The 24,956-nt window shown below is 45.6% G+C and overlaps 1 protein-coding gene across 1 annotated transcript; it reads right to left on the bottom strand.

The window, feature by feature from the left end:
• Positions 1–1,099: 1,099 nt before the first annotated feature.
• Positions 1,100–9,748, bottom strand: nod2 (nucleotide-binding oligomerization domain containing 2). Its single transcript, XM_045217515.1, has 13 exons — positions 9,453–9,748; positions 8,598–8,897; positions 5,952–6,203; positions 5,619–5,730; positions 4,841–5,463; positions 3,542–4,731; positions 3,322–3,405; positions 3,093–3,176; positions 2,900–2,983; positions 2,702–2,785; positions 2,472–2,552; positions 2,229–2,312; positions 1,100–2,005 (listed from the first exon to the last, which is right to left on the bottom strand). The coding sequence occupies exons 2-13, from the start codon at positions 8,844–8,846 to the stop codon at positions 1,933–1,935; spliced, it is 3,000 nt and encodes a 999-aa protein (XP_045073450.1). The 5' UTR covers positions 8,847–8,897; positions 9,453–9,748; the 3' UTR covers positions 1,100–1,932.
• Between the last annotated feature and the right edge of the window lie 15,208 nt (positions 9,749–24,956).

The following is a 24,956-nucleotide window of genomic DNA, read 5'->3' as shown; positions in this document are numbered from 1 at the left end:
CAGGGAGCCCAACCAACAGCGAGTTGCAGTAATCCAGACGGGAGATGACAAGTGCCTGGATTAGGACCTGCGCCGCTTCCTGTGTAAGGCAGGGTCGAACTCTCCGAATGTTGTAGAGCATGAACCTACAGGATCGGGTCACCGCCTTGATGTTAGCGGAGAACGACAGGGTGTTGTCCAGGGTCACGCCAAGGCTCTTTGCACTCTGGGAGGAGGACACAACAGAGTTGTCAACCGTGATGGCGAGATCATGGAACGGGCAGTCCTTCCCCGGGAGGAAGAGCAGCTCCGTCTTGCCGAGGTTCAGCTTGAGGTGGTGATCCGTCATCCACACTGATATGTCTGCCAGACATGCAGAGATGCGATTCGCCACCTGGTTATCAGAAGTATAAAATATTTTGGAAGCTATAGAATTGCTTTTATTAATGTCTACATTAGTTTTTGCCACATTTATTCTATTACAAACACCTTAATGGGGCGGCAGGTAGCTTAGTGGTTAAGAGCGTAGTGCCAGTAACCGAAAGTTCGCTGGTTCTAATCCCCGAGCCGACTAGGTGAAAAATCTGTCGATGTGCCCTTGAGCAAGGCACTTAACCCTAATTGCTCCTGTAAGTCGCTCTGGATAAGAGCGTCTGCTAAATGACAAAAAAATTTTTTTTTTAAAAGCATACTTTCAATTATATTGTGAGCTAAACATTAAAACATATATAAAAAAACATTTTCCTTAAAGTATCACCTTAGAGATTACTAATGTTACTGTCACCACTACAACAACAAAATACTTAAATATATGTAATTTTGTCTTTGAAATGTTTAATTGAAATACTGTAGAACTGCTCTTACTGGGGAGCGCCAATATGGCCGACCGGTGGCTTCAAAGCCTCTCGATGGCCAATACAAAGCATCAGCAGTCCAGGGTTTATATACATAATTGATTGCCTCCCACATTAACAGTGCTGTTGACAGGTCTGGGATTTACTATACTGTGACTTGTACAGTGTACACAGATTAATGTCATTCAAACCAGGCAAGTGCGTTGACATGCAAATTACTTGTTATGAGTGCAGAATGATGTGCAAATATTGATACATTTTCCATATTATATTTTGGAGAAATTATATTTAATTAATAGTACACTGAATTGCTGTTTTACTTCAATTAAAGCTGCAACATGTAACTTTTGGGGATTCTCTTCACTATACTTGCTTGTTTCGTCACATAAACTGAAATTAAGCGAACTATTAGAATTTTAGCAACCAGCAAATGGCGGTTTCTGCATAGTGCATCTTTAAAATGTAATAGCCTACATTAACATTTCTCAATAGGCAAGGTGACATAATGTAAAAAGACCTTCTATCCCCACCGTAGATCACTGACACAATAGGACTAATGTAATCACTGTTAGTGATTCACTGATAAAATAAGAGTCATGTCACCGCTGAATCAACCCGTGTCATCAAACTTACTGGCACTGCCAGTCAGTTTAAAATAGGGTAGGGTACATAAGAATGCTGATGTACCAGTTCCAATACCTGACTGTTATTTGATAGATTAGCCGGAAACAATAAGCTCACACACAATGGTACTTACATAAAACAAGTGTCAGACCAGTTCCGTAGCATATAGCATGGTGTCACTTATCACAATGACTAATATGAAAATAGTGCTACCAAACAAGCTGCTTGTAGTAGCAGAGCAGGTCAGAAGTTGCTACGTATTGTGAATGGATAAAACAAGCTTGCCCACACGGTTTACATCATAGAGAACATCACATCCAACATGACCCATAATGTCTGTAAAACATATAATAACCTATAAATAACACAACTACCATTTTAGGGGAAATGCTACTAAAGAAGTTACATACATTACAAACAGACATGGCTATAAACAATAATACTCCAGTATAGTTGAGCCGCACTTTTGGCATCATCAGAATGTAAGCCGGGGTTCTCGCTGTGTCATCTCCTCCACCTCTTCTGGGCTGAGCTCATTACCTCTCAACCTAGAGAGAAAACAATGATTCACTTAACTCTTAATTCTTAGAGATTAGAGATCCAATCTTCACCCTCGATGCATCTTCACATGTATGGGGAGATATGGGGAGGCATAGGAGACTACAGCATACTGTACTGTATGTATGTATGTATAGGAAGTAACACTTCGTAAATTACATTTCTCAGCCAGTATAAAACTGTCTTAATGATCAAAGCATAATGTTAACATACCACACTGCCTTCACACTAGTGTTGCTTTCAAGAGCCAGTATTAGACACTCCACACCTGATCTTGTGATGCAGTTTTTGGTTAACCTGTGGAGGGCAATGAGAGAGCAGAGTGAAAGATGTGTTTAGCACAATCACAAATGTTTAGCACAACCACAACTTTCAAAATGTCAGTTGAGGCAAAATGGAACATGGGTAGCTGCAAAGTATTTTTCAGTATTCAGGATGTGCTATCAATATACTCACCACAGCTCCTCTAGCGTACTGTTCTTGATGAGTGGGGCAAGGGCACATGCTCCTGCACTGCCAACACCATTGTCTACCAGGCTGCCATGAAACAAATCTGACAGTAAGATGTATCCCTACTTTGACGTATTTTTTAATGATAACAGGGCTGTCTGGACATATAGTTGCCCATGAAAGTATGAATGTGTTAGTAATGTTCATGTTTCAACCTGTCATCAGTCTAACATTACCTGAGCCACACCAAGGTTTGGCTGTCCTTTAGAGCATTGGCAATGGCCTCCGCACCTTTATCACCTATTTTATTTCCCCAAAGCCTAAAAAAACGAAGAGAGGATTAAAATTGTCAACCAGATATATTACTACAGCATTGTGATAGGCATAAAAACAACTTTGGCATTCTCAGAGAGATAGGGTAGTCTGCTTCCTACCCCAAGAACTGTAGTGACCGATTGAACCTCAGTCCCTCCGCCAGTTGCCCTGCCCCTGCTGCTGTGATGTTATTGTTTCCCAGCCTGCAATGCAAAGTCAGAGAAAGTTTGACTGAATATGGTATTTAGCTATTGCTGCGTTAGGTAACATTTTACAGTATCTTATAAGTTGAGAGTTGAAAAATATCCTCACCTTAGAGAGAGAAAATTCTGCTTCATCTTCAGGAGGTGAGCGAAGTACTCTGTGCAGGCATCAGTTAGCTTGTTGTTGAAGAGCCTTTCAGAGACATTAATCAAGATCAATGAAGGTTATTCATCAGTTTGTTGTTTTTTTTTACATCTGCATATTTGACATAGAACATTTACAGCCACCATAGCCTAGCTATAGGTCACCTGACAGTGGAAGATTTGGCCATACTCACGCAATCTTCTGAAAGCGCTCACACTGGATGCCTTTTTCAATCAATTTACGGATTCCCTCATCTGATATGTTATTGTGTCTCAGGCTGAGGGAGTGAAATAAAAATAGTCTTATTATTAGGCCTAAGTTTAGTGTCCTGTGTGTTTTGTTACTGGCACAAGCTAAAATAATGCCATAGTGAGTGTCATAGTGAATAGAATGGTAAAGCTTTCCATACGTACTATAGAGAGTGGCAGACATGCAGGCAAGGCAGCAGCTGCTCCACCCCAACATCTCCTACGTAGTTGTAGTCTAGCTGAAGCCCCACAGGGTTCCTAAGGTGTTGGAGCACGTAGGCCAGTGCAGTACACTCCACAGGGCCTATGTTACAATAGGTCAGCTTCAGGTGTTCTACCTCTAGCTTAGCCATAGTGTCTCTGGCGATCCTGCTGTCCTGCATCTCATGGATGCACTTGATGAGCCACACGAAGCCTGGCATGGCGTGCATGCTTTTCTTCTCCCCCTCCACGGGCCGAGGGATGGATTTAAAGTGCTTCTGCATGCCTTTGGACAGGCACGTCAACACCTGCTTGGACTTCCTGTCCAGAGTGGGCCCAGGGCAGGAGAGGAGCAGCAGGCTACGGTGGCGATGAGACAAGAGCCCAGACACAAAGGTGGCTGTTATCTGGAGGTTGGGGGTCTCTGCTGCCGTAGCGGCCACCTTCAAGGCCCCTTTTTGCTGGGTCAAGCAGTGCCCCAGACAAGCCCTGCGTAAGCCTGGCTGTTGCTGCCTGTCCTGGGGCAGAAAGAGCTTAGGGATGGTGGAGCGGTCCGAGTTATTGTTCAGGACAATGTAGAGAGCAGCAAAGAAGCACTGCATGGTAACGTGCAGGAACTCATAGTGTTTGCAGTTAGTGGAGGAGGAGAGGTCTTTACTATGGAGGAGGAACCCCATGCAGATATCTTCCTCGGTCACCCCACACTTCTGAAGCTCTGTGCCTGTGAAGACGTAACAAGAGGCCCCCAGGCCCTCCATGGCTAGCTTCCCCAGATGCAGGGCCGTATCCTGGTGCTCTTGCACCCAGCCTATCCCCAGGGGATTCCTCTGAAAGGCCCGGCGCTGGAAGAAGTGCTGCAGGATCATGAGGTAAACATCTGTGATGGTCTGGGGACTGCAGTCTCCCTCTCCAAAGCCCAGCAGCTCCTTATAACACTTGGACACAATCCAGCAGAAAACCGGGATGTGACACAGGCCCAGTAGAGCTGTGTTGCTTTGTAGAGACTCCAGGACTGCCGTGGCCATAGTCGGGTCGCGATGATGCTTCCTCACGAAGCAGTCGATCCCACCAGGCGAGAAGCCTTTCAAGAGGACTTCCTTGCGAAGGTACCTCTTCAGGGCGGGACCCACCGCCTCCGGCCGGCTGGTCACCACCTTAGGATAAGGATGAACTTTATTGTCCCTGAGGGGAAAATTCTCTATAAACACTATGCATTACCCAGTCGACACATTCACAATACATACATTGCACATAAAAACATACCTTCCTCACCCCCTTCATGAGGGATCCCTGCAGCAGGTTGAAGAGCAGGGTGGGGATGGGGGCACACTGGGTGGGGCAGCAGTGCCTCTGCTCTGAGTCCGAGAAGCTCTGCTTGAGCTCGTCCAGGCCGTCGAAGGTGAAGAGGATGAGGTGCGGATGGTCCTGGATGAACTGGAAGATTCGGTCCTGGTCCCCGTCCGGCCAGCAGCAGTGCAGGAACAGCAGCTCTCTGAGAGACAACTCCCTCTGCTCCGAGCTCAGCCTGCGGCAGCTGAAGGGGAAGAGGAGGAAGAAGTCATGTAGAGCCTCCCCCCTGGCCCAGAGGAGGTGCAACCTCTGGAGAAGGGTGCTCTTCCCACTGCCTGCCTCCCCGGAGACTAGCACGGTGTCAGCCTCCTGGTTCAGGGTGCCCACCAGGCCCACCACATCCTCCAGCCCCAGAGCACCAGTCTGGGGCTGGGCCTCACTGCCACCCTGGGCAAGCTCCAGCTGACCCTCTGTGTAGATGTCTTCTAGAGACAGACTGCTGGTTCCTCCATATGTGCTGAGGAAATGGGACTGGGCCGACACAGTGCTGCGCAGCTTCTTCTGATAGGACAAGCACTCTGCAGCAGCACACAAATAATAAGAACATTTGAAATAAACAGGACATCATAGCAAACGATACAATATCTAACAAGTATTAGTGTAACATCTATGTGTTAGTGCTGTATGCAAATTACTTGCAAGTAGCTGTGTGACTTTTAGTGCTTTGTGATATAATACAGTACCTTTGGAAGAGCCTCTTGGTTAGATGGTGAAGGATGGTCCTCTGTTTGCTGAAAGTATTGCAGTAGGACCTTTGCTGCAAGCTCCCCCTTCGATCTGACCTGGTCCAGTAGACGTCTTGCCTACATGACAAAGAAGTCAGTTAATTCATAGTCACCCCTACTATCTGAACCTAAATAACATGTCTAATTACATAAATGTCTAAGGACAGCATGACCTGTTTGGATTCAAAGTTAACTCCAAGAGGGACAGGGAAGTTGTGTAATTCATTGTACTCTACATCATACCAGGCATGTAGAGCTAAATAAAGCTCTTATACTGCTCTCAGGGTGCGGTTGGTTACCTGTTGTGAGGGGGTGTACACAGGTAGCTGCACTTCATCGCAATCAGATGGCGTAAAGCTGCCAGTATCCAGCAGGACCTCCAGAGCTCCTTCAATACGGTCCCTTAGCTTCCTCACCAGACCAGGCCTGTCTGTCTGGAGGGTCTGGATAGCTGTACCATGGAGTTCTTTTGTATCTTCTCTTGTATCATCTAGATCCGCAGTACAACCGTTTCCAAAAGAGAGGCCAGCTCTTTGGGCCTCAGGGAGGACCTGGTTGAAAGCAAGAAAAACAATAATACAATTTAATGATCTGTATCTTTGGGACATGGCAACTGTTTGATTTGTATATCTAAACATTTTTGCCTAGTGGCTTTTTTAACAAGACAAGATATACATTTATTAAGAACACCTGCTCTTTCCATGACATAGACTGACCAGGTGAATCCAGGTGAAGCTATGATCTCTTATTGATGCCACTTGTTAAATCCACTTCAAATCAGTGTAGATGAAGGGGAGGAGGCAGGTAAAAAATAGTATTTTTAAGCCTTGAGACAATAGAGACATGGATTGGGTATGTGTGTGCCATTCAGAGGGTGAATGGGCAAGACAAAAGATTTAAGTGCCTTTGAACGGGGTATGGTAGTAGGTGCCAGGCGCACCGGTTTGAGTGTGTCAAGAACTGCAACACTGCTTTTCACGCTCAACAGTTTCCCGTGTGTATCAAGAATGGTCCACCACCCAAAGGACTGTGGGAAGCATTGGAGTCAACGTGGGCCAGCATCCCTGTGGAACGCTTTCGACACCTTGTAGAGTCCATGCCCCAACGAATTGATGCTGTTCTGAGGGCAAAAGGGGGTGCAACTCAATATTAGGAAGGTGTTCCTAATGTTTTGTACATACATCAGTAATGAGTCAGTTCAAAACATGCTCATACATCCTTTAGAACGGCATCACCTGTGAAGAGTAATCCTTCTACCCCCCCCTCCCCCACCCCCACTGGCTATCCTAAGTTGAATGCACCAATTTGTAAGTCGCTCTGGATAGATCTGTAACTGTGCCTGGGGAAAAATTTGATCCCCTGCTGATTTTGTATGTTTGCCCACTGACAGACATGATCAGTCTATAATTTTAATGGTAGGTTTATTTGAACAGTGAGAGACAGAAAAACAACAAAAAAATCCAGAAAAACGCATGTCAAAAATGTTATAAATTGATTTGCATTTTAATGAGGGAAATAAGTATTTGACCCCTCTCCAAAACATGACTTAGTACTTGGTGGCAAAACCCTTGTTGGCAATCACAGAGGTCAGACGTTTCTTGTTGTTGGCCACCAGGTTTGCACACATCTCAGGAGGGATTTTGTTCCACTCCTCTTTGCAGATCTTCTCCAAGTCATTAAGGTTTCGAGGCTGACGTTTGGCAACTCGAACCTTCAGCTCCCTCCACAGATTTTCTATGGGATTAAGGTCTGGAGACTGGCTAGGCCACTCCAGGACCTTAATGTGCTTCTTCTCGAGCCACTCCTTTGTTGCCTTGGCCGTGTGTTTTGGGTCATTGTCATGCTGGAATACCCATCTACGACCCATTTTCATTGCCCTGGCTGAGGGAAGGCGATTCTCACCCAAGATTTGACGGTACATGGCCCCGTCCATCGTCCCTTTGATGCGGTGAAGTTGTCCTGTCCCCTTAGCAGAAAAACACCCCCAAAGCATAATGTTTCCACCTCCATGTTTGACGGTGGGGATGGTGTTCTTGGGGTCATAGGCAGCATTCCTCCTCCTCCAAACACGGCGAGTTGAGTTGTTGCCAAAGAGCTCGATTTTGGTCTCATCTGACCACAACACTTTCACCCAGTTCTACACTGAATCATTGAGATGTTCATTGGCAAACTTCAGACGGCCCTGTATATGTGCTTTCTTGAGCAGGTGGACCTTGCGGGCACTGCGGGATTTCAGTCCTTCACGGCGTAGTGTGTTACCAATTGTTTTCTTGGTGACTATGGTCCCAGCTGCCTTGAGATCATTGACAAGATCCTCCCGTGTAGTTCTGGGCTGATTCCTCACCGTTATCATGATCATTGCAACTCCACAAGGTGTGATCTTGCATGGAGCCCCAGGCCGAGGGAGATTGACAGTTATTTTGTGTTTCTTCCATTTGCGAATAATCGCACCAACTGTTGTCACCTTCTCACCAAGCTGCTTGGCAATGGTCTTGTAGCCCATTCCAGCCTTGTGTAGGTCTACAATCTTGTCCCTGACATCCTTGGAGAGCTCTTTGGTCTTGGCCATGGTGGAGAGTTTGGAATATGATTGATTGATTGCTTCTGTGGACAGGTGTCTTTTATACAGGTAACAAACTGAGATTAGGAGCACTCCCTTTAAGAGTGTGCTCCTAATCTCAGCTCATTACCTGTATAAAAGACACCTGGGAGCCAGAAATCATTCTGATTGAGAGGGGGTCAAATACTTATTTCCCTCATTAAAATGCAAATCAATTTATAAAACATTTTACATGCGTTTTTCTGGATTTTTGTTGTTGTTATTCTGTCTCTCACTGTTCAAATAAACCTACCATTAAAATTATAGACTGATCATTTCTTTGTCAGTGGGCAAATGTACAAAATCAGCAGGGGATCAAATACGTTTTTCCATCACTGTATCTTACCTGTTTGAAAGCAGCCAGGAGCAGCCGACAGGCTTCATCTCCCTTGGTGTACACCAGATCTAGTAGCTCCCTGGTGTTGGCACACAAAGCCCGGCCTGGTACCCGTACATTCTGGTAGTCCTCCCAGAACAGCATGCCCCAGGACAGGAGTATGTCCAATACACTGTCCAGACCCTCAGAAGAGCCACCACAGCACAGGGCATGCAGCAGCTCCGCTCTCTGCCTCAGGACCAGCTGCCGGGCACTCATACAGTTGTAGGATCTTAATTTGAGCCAATTTGCTACAGTAGGAAAATAATCCTGCAGCAACAGGAAATGTGAATTATTATGTGGATTAATGGACATTTCTGTCGGGGTTGATACATGTTTTGTTAGGGCAAAACAAGTCTGAAAATGCACTGGCACAGATCCAAGTCTGACACCACATCATGCCACACTCACATGGTTTACTCTCATTTCCTCAGGGATGTCAAGGAATAAAAATCAATTCATCACATAAAAAGGGAAATGCATGAATACAATCCAAAGTTTATCACACATTTCAATACAAATTGACCTGGAAAAATACAACATATTTAGTATGTAAAAAAAAATCAGTATTGAACCTTTTGTGCAAAGTGAGTCTATATAAACCTGATGAAGTAAAACAAGTTTAGACAAGGCAAAGAGATAGCTAAGGGTTGTGATTGCATAATTGTCATACACTGAATTTTGCATAGAGAGCATGTGAGAAACAGGTGAATCCAAAACGTCTCGATAAGCCTCAAAAGGTAACTGTGACACCTGCATACAACTTTGAATCTGTAAAAGTAAACACGTTATGCTGAATACACCATGGATAAAATTGTAACTTACGTTTCAGCGGGAGATTTGTCTGATTTCTTCGAGATCATCATCTGTCAACTCGAGTCCTGCGAAACAGGATGGTCCACGCAAATGCTACAGGCGGAATCGGTCAACCCCTGTCGCTCTTCCTCATTCCACAAATAGCTAGATTGACAGCTGTACATTTTTGCTTTTTCATAAACCATTTAATAACGAATCTATAAACATGTTCAGTTATTATTTCAACGTGAAGCATTTGCAAGTTCTCTAAAAGTATTGGATTATTGAGAGCTATTGAATTATGAGAAACGACATGTGCCTGTAGCCTTTTATCTAAAAGGAAAGTGAAAGTGACATGTCAATAAAACGTTTAGATTTTTTTTTTATCCTGGCTCTTTATTCCAATGATTAATGTCCCTTCAAAGAGATCTCAGTTAACAGTAATACAAACAGTAAACCTCTGTTTCTGACAGAGGCATAACAATGAGGACTAGTTTATCTGGTGTTAAGTTGCGTCAATTCAAATCTGGTATTAGGAACAAAAGAGGTCAATACATGTCTTCTAAAATAGACTAGTATTTTAATTAATGCAAACACTTCAATGGTAAATATGATGTTCGTATATACGGGTCCACTGAAATACCACACAGGGCACTCAGAGAACTAAGCCATTGTTATGAGTTCTTCTTAAAATACTCTGACAGAGATAGTTCCCGCTCCCTGCTGGCCAATCAGAGTGGAGACTGAGCGTGGTTTAGACTTACTCAGCCAATCCGTTGGCGCACAGGCTGGTCCCAGCCCCTTGGCGCTCCACTGTTGCACACTGTTGCCAGGCATAAGTTGTTATCGTCATACCCGTCTCAAGTCAGCACCCATAGACACCGTTCCACTGTACTCTATGTACCTACGTCCTTGGACGGTTCACAGACAACAAAGAGGCAGTGTGTATGTGTCTGTGAGAAATATAAGTTCTTATCTCATCCTACCCACTAACGTTCCTCACATGAATCACAGCTTGTTATGTGAAACAATTAATATCAGTACAGTACAAACCTTTTATGCTTAATCATTCTTTCTAAGCTAGGTATCACATCTAGATCCCCACACTGGTCAATTTAGTATCAATGTGGCAATGATAGAGGGGGTTGCCTATAGCCTAATAGGAGTCCAATAATAGGTATGCTATTATAATAATTATAACCATTGGAGTATTTTTAGATTTAGTTGTGGTTTGGAGTTTAGTGAAGGATTTGTCCAAAATACAATGCTTTTAGGTTTATAAATATTTAGGACTAACTTATTTCTTGCGACCCATTCTGAAACTGACTTCAGCTCTTTAAATGTTGCAGTGATTTCACTTGCTTTGGTAGTGAATGCCTGGCATGATTTGTGTTCATGTTTTATTTATTTGCATTTATACAGCACTTACTAAGGAGCGTGCCCCTCCACAACAACCCAGTAGCATACTGAAAAGGTGTGCACTGCTGACCTACGGGGGTGTCAGTCACAAATATTCAAATTAAAGAAGCAAGCTTTAAATCAAACTATACACTGTAGTCCAGTCTTTTGAATGAACATAAGCACATCGTTCAATCAAACAAATAACAGATCATATGACCACGATTGAACTTATGAAAAGCCTAACAGTCTAATGAAATGTACACCTCACATGTAATGTAATTGGAATGTAAATCAAATCTAAGCTAGTCTAAATGGCCTATGTCCACTACGGCTGACGTCGGGCGATGAAACAACAGAAGCCATTAATTTTCAATGGAAGAAAAGCGATGAGAAGCAAAGTGGGCAGGGGACTGTTGGGCGATGCGAACATGATGTGGGAGCATGAATTGATATCGCAGTGCAATTGACCAATCGTAGCTTACTGTAGCTTCCAGCCCCTGCTGGATTGGCTGTTGATACCTAGCACTACCTAGTGTAATGATATGATTATACTACCACCTGTCAGAACAGGAAGTTTATGGCATGCAGTCGGCTTGCTAGCACCCACATGATGGCACTCTTGAAAAAGCTAGCGTGATTAGGCGAAGCATCTCTATAGTGAATCTTGGCACTATTGCAGAGCATTTGCTAAATATTGAGCATTCCCAAACTTAAAGTAAACTCCAACGTCCTGGCGCCCCCTGGGTGGCTGGTGAGGTCAGACGCGTGCGCCCACTGAAGCAGTTGCGAGCGCGCAGCCTTGGGTACGTACATCCTCCCCGATGGGCCTCTGCCCGGATCGGGCTCCCGCCCTAGCGCTGCTCTGACCAGTCTATCAATTCCCCACGAAACTGGGGCAGCCATCGGGGCATTGGGGAAAATGGGGTCGTCCCTCATGGCCAGCGTCGTCGGCCAGGACATGGAAAGCAATCACCCTCGTGTAGGCATGGCGCCCGGCAGAAGATCGATAGCGCAGTCATAAGGCCTGTGAGGAGGTAGGCCCTTGGCACGCCTCCTACTAAACACCTCCCCCAGATCCCAATACTCCCGGGGAACGCCTGCCAGGTCTGGGCCGGTGATGGAGTGTGGGACCTGGGGAAGAGGTGAGGACTGGTAGGTGGTCTGGGATGGTGGTTTGGGCTGAAGAGTGGTCGGTGGCGACCGGAACAGGATGAGATGCCTCGTGGACCAGTCTATCCGGGGGATGTGGGCGACCAACTAGATGTGATGACTAGCTTAGAAGGAATGCAATAATGATTAAACATAATGGATTTGTACTGTACTGATATAAATTGTTTCACATAACAAGCTGTGATTCATGTGAGGAACATTAGGGGGTAGGATGAGATAAGACTTGTATTTCTCACAGACACGAACACTGCCTCTTTGTGATCTGTGAACCGTCCAAGGACGTAGGTACAAGGAGTACAGGGGAACAGTGTCTATGGGTGCTGACTCTACAGGTTGTGATGATAACAACTTATGCCTGGCAACAGTGTGCAACAGTGGAGCGCCAAGGGGCTGGGACCAGCCTGTGCGCCAACGGATAGGCTGAGTAAGTCTAAACCACGCTCAGTCTCTACTCTGATAGGCCCAGCAGGGAGCGGGAACTATCTCTGTCAGAGTATTTGAAGAAGAACTTAGAACAATGGATCAGTTCTCTGAGTGCCCTGCGTGGTATTTCAGTGGACCCGAATATACGAACATCATATTTACCATTGAAGTGGTTTGCATTAATTAAAATACTAGTCTATTTTAGAAGACGTGTATTGACCTCTTTTGTTCCTAATACCAGATTTGAATTGATGCAACTTAACAGGGACCTGGGGAAGAGGTGAGGACTGGTAGGTGGTCTGGGATGGTGGTTTGGGCTGAAGAGTGGTCGGTGGCGACCGGAACAGGATGAGATGCCCCGTGGACCAGTCTATCCGGGGGATGTGGGCGACCAGCCAGGGGTGCATTCCAGAGAGTCTACAATGAAAAACTGGATATACTCCCATAGCCCCCCCACCCCGTCACCCGGACACGCACGGGGACAGTTCGCCGGGTGATGCAGCCCGACCCCAATGGCCAGCCGTCCAGGCCCATGACCGGAACTGGCTCGGAGAGAGAAAGTAACAGAACGCTCCACCCTTGGGCCAGCCCTGCGTCCATCAAGTTTCCCACGGCCCCAGAATCCACCAGTGCATGCGCCCGACGCGCAGCGCGGGCCCACTGAACCGTGACGGGGAGAAAAGTCTGGGAGTCTCTGCTGGAGTTGGGGTTTCGGTTCCGGCTCGCTAGCATCCCTCCCGATCCTAGCGAGCCCTCCCGTTTCCCCGGCTTCTCCAGGCATGAGTCACAGTGGTGACCTGCATGGCCGCAGTACCGGCAACGTCCCTGGGACAGACGCCTCTGCCTCTTCATCCTGGACAAGCACGCCACACCCAGCTGCATAGCCTCCTCCTGAGGCGTCTCCTCCCTGAATCGGCAGAAAGCCTCTGGGCTGATATGGCGACGCGGAGGCGAGCCTTGCGTAATGCCTCTCTTGTACACCCTCTCACAACTCCGATTGTCCACCCGCACCGAGAGGTCGACGAGGCCGTCCATTCGCTCAAGCAGCTCCCTGAAGGAGAGTTCGTCCTTCATCCCCTCCGATAGACCCTGCGCGTACAGGACGACCAGTGCGGCCTCCTCCCATCCTGCCTCTCAAGCCCGGGTCCGGAACTCTACGGAGTAGTCCGCCACCGAACGGTCACCCTGCCGATAAGCTGTGAGCCGCCTCCCGGCCTCATTACCCGACACCGCCCGAGAGGTATCGAATACCTTGCGTAGCTCCCGGGTGAACTGGTAGGAGTCTGAGCACGCCGGAGTTTGGCTCTCCCACTCCGCGGTAGCCCAGGAAAGGACCCGTCAACAGAGTGATAATGTAGGCCACCCGGCCCTGCTCCGTCAGGAAGGAGGAAGGTTGTAGGCTGAACATCAGGGAACACTGGGTGAGGAATTTCCTGCAGCCCTCTGGACGTCCATTGTACCTCTCCTGAGGTGGTAGGCGGGGTTCCCGCGATGTCGCAGACATGACTGGAGATGCAGCTTCCGCGCTGCCGGGACTTGTCGGGTGTCCACCCGGCTCTGCACAGCGATCGTCAGCTGGCGGAGATTCTCGATGATCTGCTGCAGGCTGCGGTCGTGCTGATCCAGCACGGCTCCCTGCGCTGCCAATGCGCTTTGATACTGTGCTGCCTCCGCTGTGTCCATATTGGCACAGTTTTCTGTAAGGGTTGGTGTAAGGTGTGACTCAGGTGCAGTACAGGATAGACAGTAGGCAGTAGGCAAGGATGGTGAAACAAGGATCTTTACTGGTGGTCCAAAAGCCAGGATACAAAACAACAGACCATTCATGAAAACAAATGAGGTGGACATAGGTCTCCAAAAAACAGGCTGACAGCAAACTATACAAAATACTAACTCTGACTGGAAAAACCCAATGACACAGGGAGAACACTTCTCAAGTACCTGTAACTCCGTCACGTGATCCGACACTGATATGTACTGCTTGACATCAAGGAACTAGCAGAGAAAACTGAGCAAGGGAACACAGGGAAGTGAGGGCATAATTGCACAAGTGAATCAGATAGACACAGGTGACACCAATAGGCAGATAATTAGTCCTGACTGAGAGTGAGGAGGTGCCTATGGTTGTCGGAGGATGACACCTAGTGGGTCGCTCCGGAACTGCGACCCACTCCTGTAACATATTACCACATTAAAGCCATGTCTGTTTAATTCTAACAGTGTCAATTTCATATGAACGCTGTCGCTTCCCTACCCTGTCAATCAAATGTCCCTGCCTTTAAAGGTGAACATTGATCATTCAAGAGACTGGACTACAGTTTGAAGTTTGATTTAAAGGTTGCTTGTTTCATTCGCTGCTTGTTTCTTTGATGCAATACTTTTTGTTGGATCCACCCTTCATATGACCCTCTCCCCTTACCTACTTAATATCTTGGTTTACATACAGTACCATATAACTGGTTCTCACAAACGAGCTAGGAAAGGCTTAGTAGAGTCAAAACGAACAATACCTCACAAGGCACAAACAGAATGAACTGAACTAAATAAGGAGTTGATGAGACCAGGTGAGAAACTAACACAGATTAAATCAATGAACAAAAATGAAAGACAGGGCTACGTTCAAGAACACAAAGAAACAGGGCTACATTCAAGAACACAAGGATGACTAAGAGAAAATAAATACAGAACCTTACAATGAAGCGAAGACAGAACTTTTTGCAGGGGAGGCGGAGCCGGATGTCTCTGGTAGAGAGCCACACACGCTGTCCATGGTGAAAGAGTGGCGTAGGTCGGCGGCGTCTGTCGGCAAAGCGTTTCTGGGTATTAGAAGCTTCCCGCAGATGCCGGTGAGCGGTCTCACATACCCGCTAACTATGCCGAAACCAGTCGTCGACAGCTGGGACAGTACCAGGCTCTGCCTCCCAGGGAAACATGGGGGGTTGGTAACCACGTACACACTGAAATGGAGTAAGGCAGAGGGATGAATGCATGAGTGAGTTCTGAGCGTATTCGGCCCAGGCCATATACCAAATCAAAATCAAATCAAATTTTATTTGCCACATGCGCCGAATACAACAGGTGTAGACATTACCGTGAAATGCTTAGTTACAGCCCTTAACCAACAATGTATTTATTTTTTAATAAAAAAGTAAAATAAAACAAAAAAGTGTTAGAAAAAAAGAGCAGAAGTAAAATAAAATAACAGTAGGGAGGCTATATACAGGGGGGTACCGGTGCAGAGTCAATGTGTGGGGGCACCGGCTAGTTGAGGTAATATGTACATGTGGGTAGAGGCAGAGCATTGTTGGCAGTGGTACTTCTCTATTTGGTTCAGGCATTCCGTCTGCCCGTTGGTCTGGGGATAGTACCCGGAGGAGAGGCTGAGGGCGACCCCCAGTCGGTCACAGAAGGCTCGCCACACCCGGGAGACAAACTGGGGCCCGCGGTCAGAGATGATGTCCTCCGGAATCCCATACAAACGGAACACCTGCTGGAACATACACTCAGCCAAATCCATGGCGTTAGGTAAATGAGGAAGATGAACCAGACGACACATTTTAGAAAAACAGTTTACAATGACAAGGATGGTGGTGTTACCACAGGATTCAGGAAGGTCTGTGATGAAGTCAACAGCTATGTGGGACCAGGGTCTGTGAGGGATTAGCAAAGGTTGAAGCTTACCGGAAGGGAGATGACGAGGGCTTTTGGTTTGGGCGCAGCCTGGACAGGAGAGTACGTAATCCCTTACGTCGGATGCCAGTGAGGACCACCAGAATTTACGGGCTAGAAGTTCGGTGGTTCGTGTAATGCCCGGACGTGTGACACCATTGCATCAGTTGGGGGTCTAACAGCTGCTGGTACGTAATCTTCCCAGCTGGTGTCTCAGGAGGAGCCGGGTCTGAGGTTAGGGCTTCTTGTATTGCAGAGTGAACCTCCCACTGTACCGGTCCCATAATGCAAGAGGAAGGAAGAATGGGTGTAGGGTCTGAGTTACTGGTCGGAAGGACAAACTGGCAGAAGAGAGCATCAGCTTTTACGTTTTTCTTTCCAGGGATGTAAGTAACTTGAAAATGGAAGCATGTGAAGAAGAGAGCCCAGCGGGCTTGTCTGGAGTTTAACCTATTGGCCCCTCTGATATATTCCAGATTACGATGATCTGTTAGGATGAGAAAGGGATGTTGTGCGCCCTCCTACCAGTGGCGCCACTCCTCGAGGGCCAGCTTGATGGTGAGGAGTTCTCTGTTCCCCACATCATAATTCCTCTCAGCGTCTGATAACTTCCTGGAGAAGAAGGCACAGGGATGTGATTTGGGAGGTGTTCCAACCCGCTGAGAGAGCATGGCTCCTACTCCTACTTCGGAGGCATCCACCTCCAGGGAGAAAGGAAGGGTCGGATCAGGTTGGCGAAGGATAGGAGCTGAGGTGAAGAGGCGTTTCAAGTTGTTGAAAGCAGTCAGGGCGGTATCAGTCCATTGAAGGGTCCGGGTCTTTTGGCTGGTAAGGGCAGTGAGAGGAGCGGCAGTAGAACTGAAGTCCCGAATGAACGGGCGATAGAAGTTGGAGAACCCAATGAAACGTTGGAGTTCCTTAACGGTGGTGGGTTTGGGCCAGTTACTGATGGCGGTGACTTTGTTCTCATCCATGCTGACCCCTCCAGGTGTCAGTACGAAACCGAGGAAGTTTACTGAGGTTACATGGAAGGTGCTCTTTTCAGTCTTCACATAAAGGTTATAGTCAAGGAGCCATTGAAGAACCTTTTGTACATGCTGTATGTTGTTCCTTAAGGGAGTGGGAGTAAATCAGGATGTCATCAATATAGATACTGAGAAAGCAGTTGATCATATCCTGGAAAACCTTGTTCATAAAGGATTGGAAGATGGCGGGGGCGTTAGTAAGGCCGTAGGGCATGACCAGGTATTCGTAGTGCCGTCTTCCATTCGTCGCCTTCACGTATACGGACAAGGTTATATGCACTTTGCAGGTCGAGTTTTGTATAGATGTTGGCGCGGCCCACTTATTCAATGGTCACTGGGATCAGAGGAAGAGGGAAACGGTTCTTGACCGTGACGTCATTCAGGGAACGGTAATCAATACATGGCCGGAGACCACCATCCTTTTTTCCAACGAAGAAGAAGCTGGATGCAGCCGGGAAAGAAGAAGGACGAATGAAACCGTTTGAGTCCTTCATCAATGTAGTTCTCCATTGCCTCATTTTCCAGATATATATAGGGGGTAAACACGGCCCTTAGGTGGGGAAACTCCAGGGAGTAAGTCAATAGCATAGTCCCCTGGGCGATGTGGTGGCAGAGTGGAGGCCTTGATTTTGCTATAGACATTGCTGTACTGGGCGTATTTAGATGGTATGGTAGGTGGCACTGCAGAGGCAGAGTCCTCAATGGTGGTAGCTCTGCATGGTAGGCTGAGACAACTGGTGAAGCAGGTAGAAGACCAGGACAGTAGTTCACCTTGTTGCCACGAGATGGCAGGGCTGTGACGACAAAGCCAGGGGTGTCCGAGGATGAGTGGTTGTTTGGGGGATGAGAGTTCCTTGAGTTGAATGGTTTCTGTGTGGAAGACTCCAATTTGGAGGGTGACGCTCTGTGTCAGGTGCGTAATGAAGCCGGTGCCCAATGGCTGCCCGTCCAGGGTGTTAATCTTTAAGGGAAGGGTGACAGGTGTTAGATCAATGTCATGCTCTTGTACTAGCTGGTGATTGATAAAATTACCTGCTGCTCCCGAATCTATCAAGCCCTCTACATACTTAGTAACCCCCATCGCAGTTATCAATACTGGGATGGAGAATTGCTTCTGGGAGATATTTAGAAATAAGGACACGCCTACCTGCATGGCAGCAGAGGGACACTTCTCATCTCTCCGTGGGGGGCGAACAGGGAAATGGCTGAGTAGATGATCTTTCCCTCCACAGTATAGGCAGAGCCCTTCTTGGATCCGCCTTTGACATTCGATACACTGGAGAGGAGCATGGCCCAACTGCATGGGCTCTGGAAGACTCGGATGGGATGACGGAATCATGTAAAGAGAAGGTTTCAGGTTCCTGGGTGGCAGAGTTCTTCGACAGTCGGCGATGAGGTGGTCAATGGAGATGGACATACGAATGTATTGATTTAAACCCTGAAGGTGACCTCTACAGGCCAGCTCCGCCTGAAGTTCCCTGTTGAGCCCTCTTCAGTAGACGGTAAGTAAAGCAGCCTCACTCCATCCACTCCCTGCAGCAATGGTGCGGAACTCGAGGGCATACTCAGCAGCTGAATTGTGTCCTTGTTGAAGTTCTATGAGGAGGTCTCCTATAGGAAAACCCGAAGGAGAGTGATCGAATACCACTTTGAATAGGGTGTGGAAAAGGGTCTCGGATCCGAGTTCTGTGCTGTTGGCAATTCATATGGCGGTGGCCCAATCCAGGATATGAATGAAGGAGGGCTATGGGTTACAATACCTGGCATCGGAGGAGTAGGGATAGGCTGCCGGAGAAGATGGCAGATTTCCTCCATACACTCCTCTTGCTGGGTTAGGCGCCGCTGTAGCTCCGCTGAAACCATTCCGTTATATAGGTGAGGGATTCTGTAATGAATACTCAGGGAGAAAGAGGTGTAGATTCACGTGCAGAGCACGGCAGGTGTTTATTTCGCCTTCGCAGAAGGCAGGAATCATGGTCACAGGCAGGCAATGTCATACACAGATAGGCAAACAAGCAGGAGAATCAAAAACTAGGTCTGAAGGCTATAACTGGTTCACACAAGCGAGCTAGGAAAAGGCTTAGTAGAGTCAAAACGAACAATAACTCACAAGGCACAAACAGAATGAATTGAACTAAATAAGGAGCTGATGAGACCAGGTGAGAAACTAACACAGGTAAAATCAATGAACAAAAATGAAAGACAGGGCTACGTTCAAGAACACAAAGAAACAGGGCTACGTTCAAGAACACAAGGATGACTAAGAAAATAAATACAGAACCTTACACTTTCTGTCACACATCCTAAACAATTTGCTGCCTAGAAAATGTATTGAAATGCATAACCTGGTCAAATGAAACATGAAAACAACAAGGTAATGGGATTGATGGGACAATGGTGGACATGTTATTGTTGATGATATTAGCTTTTTTTTGTGCCAATCAAAGCGCAAAATAGTTAGATGGGTAAGACCTGATTCCTGGTTTTCTGAGCCTTATCTGAAACTTTGCTCTGCTGGTACAGCTGTAAAGGAAAATACAGGACCTTCATTTAATGTCTCTTCTTGTCACGCCCTGACTCAGAGGACGCTTATATGTTGAGTCAGGGTGTGTATATTCCTTGTTGTGATTTTCTATATTGTATTTTCTATGTTTAGATCTAGTATGTCTAGATCTATGTTGGCCGGTGTGGTTCCCAATCAGAGGCAGCTGTCGCTCGTTGTCTCTGATTGGGGACCATACTTAGGCAGCTTATTGGCACTAGTGGGTTGTGGGATCTTGTTCCGTGTGAGGTATGTTGTTTGTGTACCTTGGACTTCACGTTTCGTTTGTTGTTTTGTCGTTGTTTATTCGGTTCAAATAAACATGTATGCATATCACGCTGCGCCTTGGTCTGACCCGTTTATGAACGAACGCGACACTTCTCAGATAAATAATGTGTTGGTTGATGATCATGGAGTTGAGGAAAATAAATCTAGGGCACCAGTTGACTGTAGTTTATCAGTCCTCAGTTCTTTATCAGTAGGTTGTACAGGGCAACAACAACCTGATTCTGACTCCTATCAACCTGCCTCATTAGATGAATAAGCTGAGGGTAAGACATATGCTGCATCTGAAATGGCACCCTACCCTATATAGTGTACTACTTAGGGTATCATTCTGAACACAGACATAGTCTACAACACTTTGCCAGTCAAAACCATCAGTTAGAATTTCCTGTCCTGCACTGAGGGAATGTAACAGTTAAGGGGGAGGAGTGTGTGAGCCTGCAGAGGGGTCAAATTCCTCTGACAACAAGGGGCGGGATTGGATAAAAAATAACGGGGCACAAAAAGAATTGAGGGGCGTTGGTGGTTTTGCTCAGAATTTCCGTCAAAGGAAGACTAAAGCAGACTTTTTTTAAAGATTATCGAAGATTTCAGAGATCTTAATAGCATCCAACAGTTATGGCAGGTAAAACAAATATAATTGGATTGCATGGTTAGTAAAAACAAGATAATCTGGACTCTGATCTGCATGTTTGCTTTAAAAACAAACGCAATCTCATACCAGAACATTTGCATGTGAACAGCAATCTGCGCAATATGCTGTTCCCAAAGAACATTTCAATCTTTTCAGTCAATTGGGTTGTATTGCAATAGGTTCAGCAGTCTATTGCTAGACAGCTTACTCAAATGCTCTTATCAGATGAAGAGGCCATGCCCAGCGTAGAGGGTCCCCTTGTCGCAGTCACACTTCAGAGGACTCCTCACCAAAAACAGAGGTACCTGGAGTCTGAACCGAAAGCAGACTATTTTAAAGATTATCGAAGATTTCAGAGATCTTAATAGCATCCAACAGTTATGGCAGGTAAAACTAATATTGAAATGCATGGTTAGCAAAAATAAGACAATCTGGACTCTCATCTGCATGTTTGCATTGAAATCAAATGGAAAACAAACCCAACTTTGAATAGCCTACTCTCTCATTTTCAGCAGGGATGAAGCCAAAGATCTCAATCTCAAACCAGAACATTTGCATGCATTTGAGAAATCTGTTTTTGCAAAAAGCTTCAATGTCCTGTTGTTTAATCTTGCGCAATATGCTGTTCCGAGAGAACACTTCAATCTATTCGGTCAATTGGGTTGTATTGCAGTAGGTTCAGCAGTTTAATGCTACACAGCTTACTCAAATGCTCTTATCAGATGAAGAGGCCATGCCCGGCGTAGAGGGTCCCCTTGTCGCAGTGACGTTTCAGAAGAATCCTCACCAAAAACAGAAGTACCTGGAGTCTGAACCGAAAGCATTGGGGGTAAATCATCCTGAGCAAATACATGAAGTGTAGTCTGACAGTCTGTAGCTCATTTTACTTCATCTCTCTCTTCCCCTCCTCAGGTGACTCAGATTGCCCTCAGTGTGTTCCATATCAGTTCTGTCATTGTCATTCTTACCAACAGCATGAGCATGTTGGTTGAAGAATTACCACATATCATTGGATCAGTGTTTGTGAGTGCCAACCATACAAGTTCTTCCTCTACTCCTTTGATGATTGTTAAATGACAAGCAAATTAAAGAGTTGAGTGTTCAGACTGTGAGGTTGATGTGACTCTTACTGTTGTACTCCCTACAGGTGATCATAGCTGGGAGTTTGGCCATAACTGCACAGAATCTCCATCTTCCCACTGTAAGTTATGCAATTTGTAGGCAAACAAGTTATTTGAGAAAACAAGTGATATATACTGTACCAGTGGCATCTCCTCTTCTCTTCTCTGCTCTCCTCTCCTCCCTCTTGTCTCAGCTGAAGGCCTGTCTGGGGATGCAGGTCGTTGCCTGTGTAGCATCAGTGTCCAACTTGATCTTCTCTGTGTCATACATGGGAGGACACAATTATGGCTGCTGGGAATACAATGACGTCAACCACACTGGTCACTACAAAACTTGCCTTTCAGTCACTGTGAGTATGTACAGACAGTATGTCAGTAGGTGTTGGAAATATTTCAATGTAAATGCATATGGAGGAAGGGGGATGTTCAAACTGAGATGATAATATTGGATGTTAAAGTGAGCTGAGAATGTCCTATCAAATGTTATATGCAAATATTACTTGTAAAATGTGTAATGAGGCAAATATGTCATACAATAGGGGAAAAAAACATGAACCAAAGTACACATTGCTCCAATTCTTGTCAACAGGATTCTGCTGAACATTACTTTGCTGAGTTGGTCCTGATACATACTGCTCTCATCGCTATCTCTGTCACGCTGGCTGCCTATTGCTGCAAGGTGGTCAACTGCTGCTCCCCGGGACCACGAATGGTGAGTCAGTGTAGAAATGGATCCTCTAGAATCAGAAATGGACTGGCCATAGGTCAGTTTTGGCAAACACCAGACGGATCCATTGGCCAGTGGGCCAGTCACGGATCCATTGGCCAGTGGGCCAGTCTAAATTGGGGATTTATTGCAGAATTATCATGAATTGGATTATGATGGGAATGACAAGGGAAAGGAAATGGTCCAGTGAGTTAGAAATGCCCATGCCAATTTCTGGTCCCATGCAGGACATCCTGCCTAGAACAGACATCACCTTGAAATGCAAAGTTTGGTTGGAGGCCTACCAATACTATGCCTGTGGTGTGTCTAGAATGGGCTGAGTGGCCTGTTCACATCATTCAAATATTGTATTTGTCCAGATACCAAACAGAACATCTGCATTATCATCAGAAATGGAATGTTGTTATAACATGACGGTTATAACCTCTTAATTGAGTGTGTGAGTTCTCTCTTCTAGCCGGTGATCACAGTCCAAGTCCCTCCTGCTCAGCAATGAGGAGTGATACCATGTGAGGACCAACCAAGACAAGAGATCCAACCCCTTAACCAACCAGCAAAAAACATGTCTTATACTTCCGTCAACAAAAATATTTTAGGCCTATATTCCTACACATACACTGAGTGTACAACACATTAAGAACACTGTGCTTCCCACAGTTATGTCAAGATGGCTGGATGTCCTTTGGATGGTGGACCGTTCTTGATATACACGGGAAACTGTTAAGTGTGAAAAACCCAGCAGCGCTGCAGTTCTTGACACAAACCGGTGCACCTAACAACTACTACCATACCCCTGTTCAGAGGCACTTAAATATTTTGTCTTGCCCACTCACCCTCTGAATGGCACACATACACAATCCATGTCTCAATAGTCTCAAGGCTTAAAATCCTTCTTCAACCTGTCTCCTCCCCTTCATCTACACTGATTGAAATGGATTTAACAAGTGACATCAATAAGGGATCAATGCTTTCAACTGGATTCACCTAGTCAGTATATGTCATGGAACGAGCAGTTCATAATGTTTTGTGCATTCAGTGTAAGTCACGCTGATGGATTTAATTTTGTAATTAAAAACTGTTTGGCATGATGTAGCCTAATGTGAGTTACATTTTATTAGGGGTCCTAGCAGGTGCAGGAACCATATTGTTTTGTTAGTGTTCTTATTATATTTCCTGGGTCTTCCTCATTTTGGTCAATTTCTCCACAACCGATTGGTAAAAAGTTGTACAAAAATATATATAAAATAGTAACAAATGGGAGGTTGGAGAACCCCTACATTTTGATCTAGGGAGGGTTTATTAATGGCTTACAACTCACCAATAAATAGGTTTACAACCGGCCAAGCGGCTATGTGGGTTAAAGCATGGTGCTGGCAACACCAGGAGGTTGGAGTTGATTCCCACATGGACCACATACTAATATAAGTAGCTTTAGATAAAAGATAAAAGTAGCTTTAGATAAAAGCATCTACCAATGACCATATCATTATCATATGATATCACAATGTAAAGAACACAATTCAATATCATTACCATTTTTTCAATGTGCATGAAAAGTGATAAAGTAGTGGCTGGAACATTAACATAAGTTAATCTATTGTTTCTCTTCAATGACAACACATTCATAACGCGTCTCAAAGTAGGACTAATGATCTAGAGTCAGTTTTGCATTTTAGAACATAATTAATATAATATTACATGGACATGGGGGACCAGATCCTAGATCAGCTCTCCCACTCTGAGACGCTTTATGAATACGGGCCAAGAGGTTCAATGTGTATTACAATGCTGCCCCTTTGTGGCTAATGCAGCACTAAAATGCTGCTAGATATGAAGTGCCCATCTCTTCTAATCAATTTTTAGATGGTAGATTTGGAGTAATGGTAAATGGATAATGAAAGTGTTATGAGCAAAGGTTAGAGGTAAGAGGTACAGGGGCAAGGGTACAGCTACAAAGTCTTATACAAAGCCTAAAGAGCTGAATGAAATCCAAGAGCTGAATAAACAGACACAATATTATAGTGATTATATGATTGAGGACTCGATTCAATCAGATTCGGCTAGCCAACACCCACATAGCTGGTGTTTTGATGGTGTCGGAGGTGGAACCGCTTTAGACCTGTCAAATCCACAAGAGGCTCCCGGTGTGGTGACACTGATGGTTTCTTTGAACTGATGGCTTCTGCAGTGGTGGCTAGAGAATACAGATTTTAGCTAAGCCTAACCCTTTTCCCAACCTTAACCTAATTCTCCTAACGTGCTACTTCAATTTTCCTAACCTTCTATTTTAATTATTCTAACCTGCTACTTTAATTCTCCTAAAATGCTACTTTAATTCTCCAAACTGCTACTATACAGCCAGTGATTTTTGTGCTTCACACCAGAGTAAAATAGTCTCAGCACAATGATCTAAGAGCTGGGGTGTGCAAAACCTTGCATTCTGTCACAGATCCTAAATAATTTGCTGTCTAGAAAATGTATTAAAATGCATAACCTTGTCAAACGAAACATAAAAACAACAATGTAAAAGGATTGAT

This window comes from Coregonus clupeaformis, unplaced genomic scaffold (genome assembly GCF_020615455.1).
Source record: "Coregonus clupeaformis isolate EN_2021a unplaced genomic scaffold, ASM2061545v1 scaf1089, whole genome shotgun sequence".
Taxonomy (NCBI): domain Eukaryota; kingdom Metazoa; phylum Chordata; class Actinopteri; order Salmoniformes; family Salmonidae; genus Coregonus; species Coregonus clupeaformis.
This window is presented reverse-complemented; position numbering and strand designations above follow the sequence as displayed.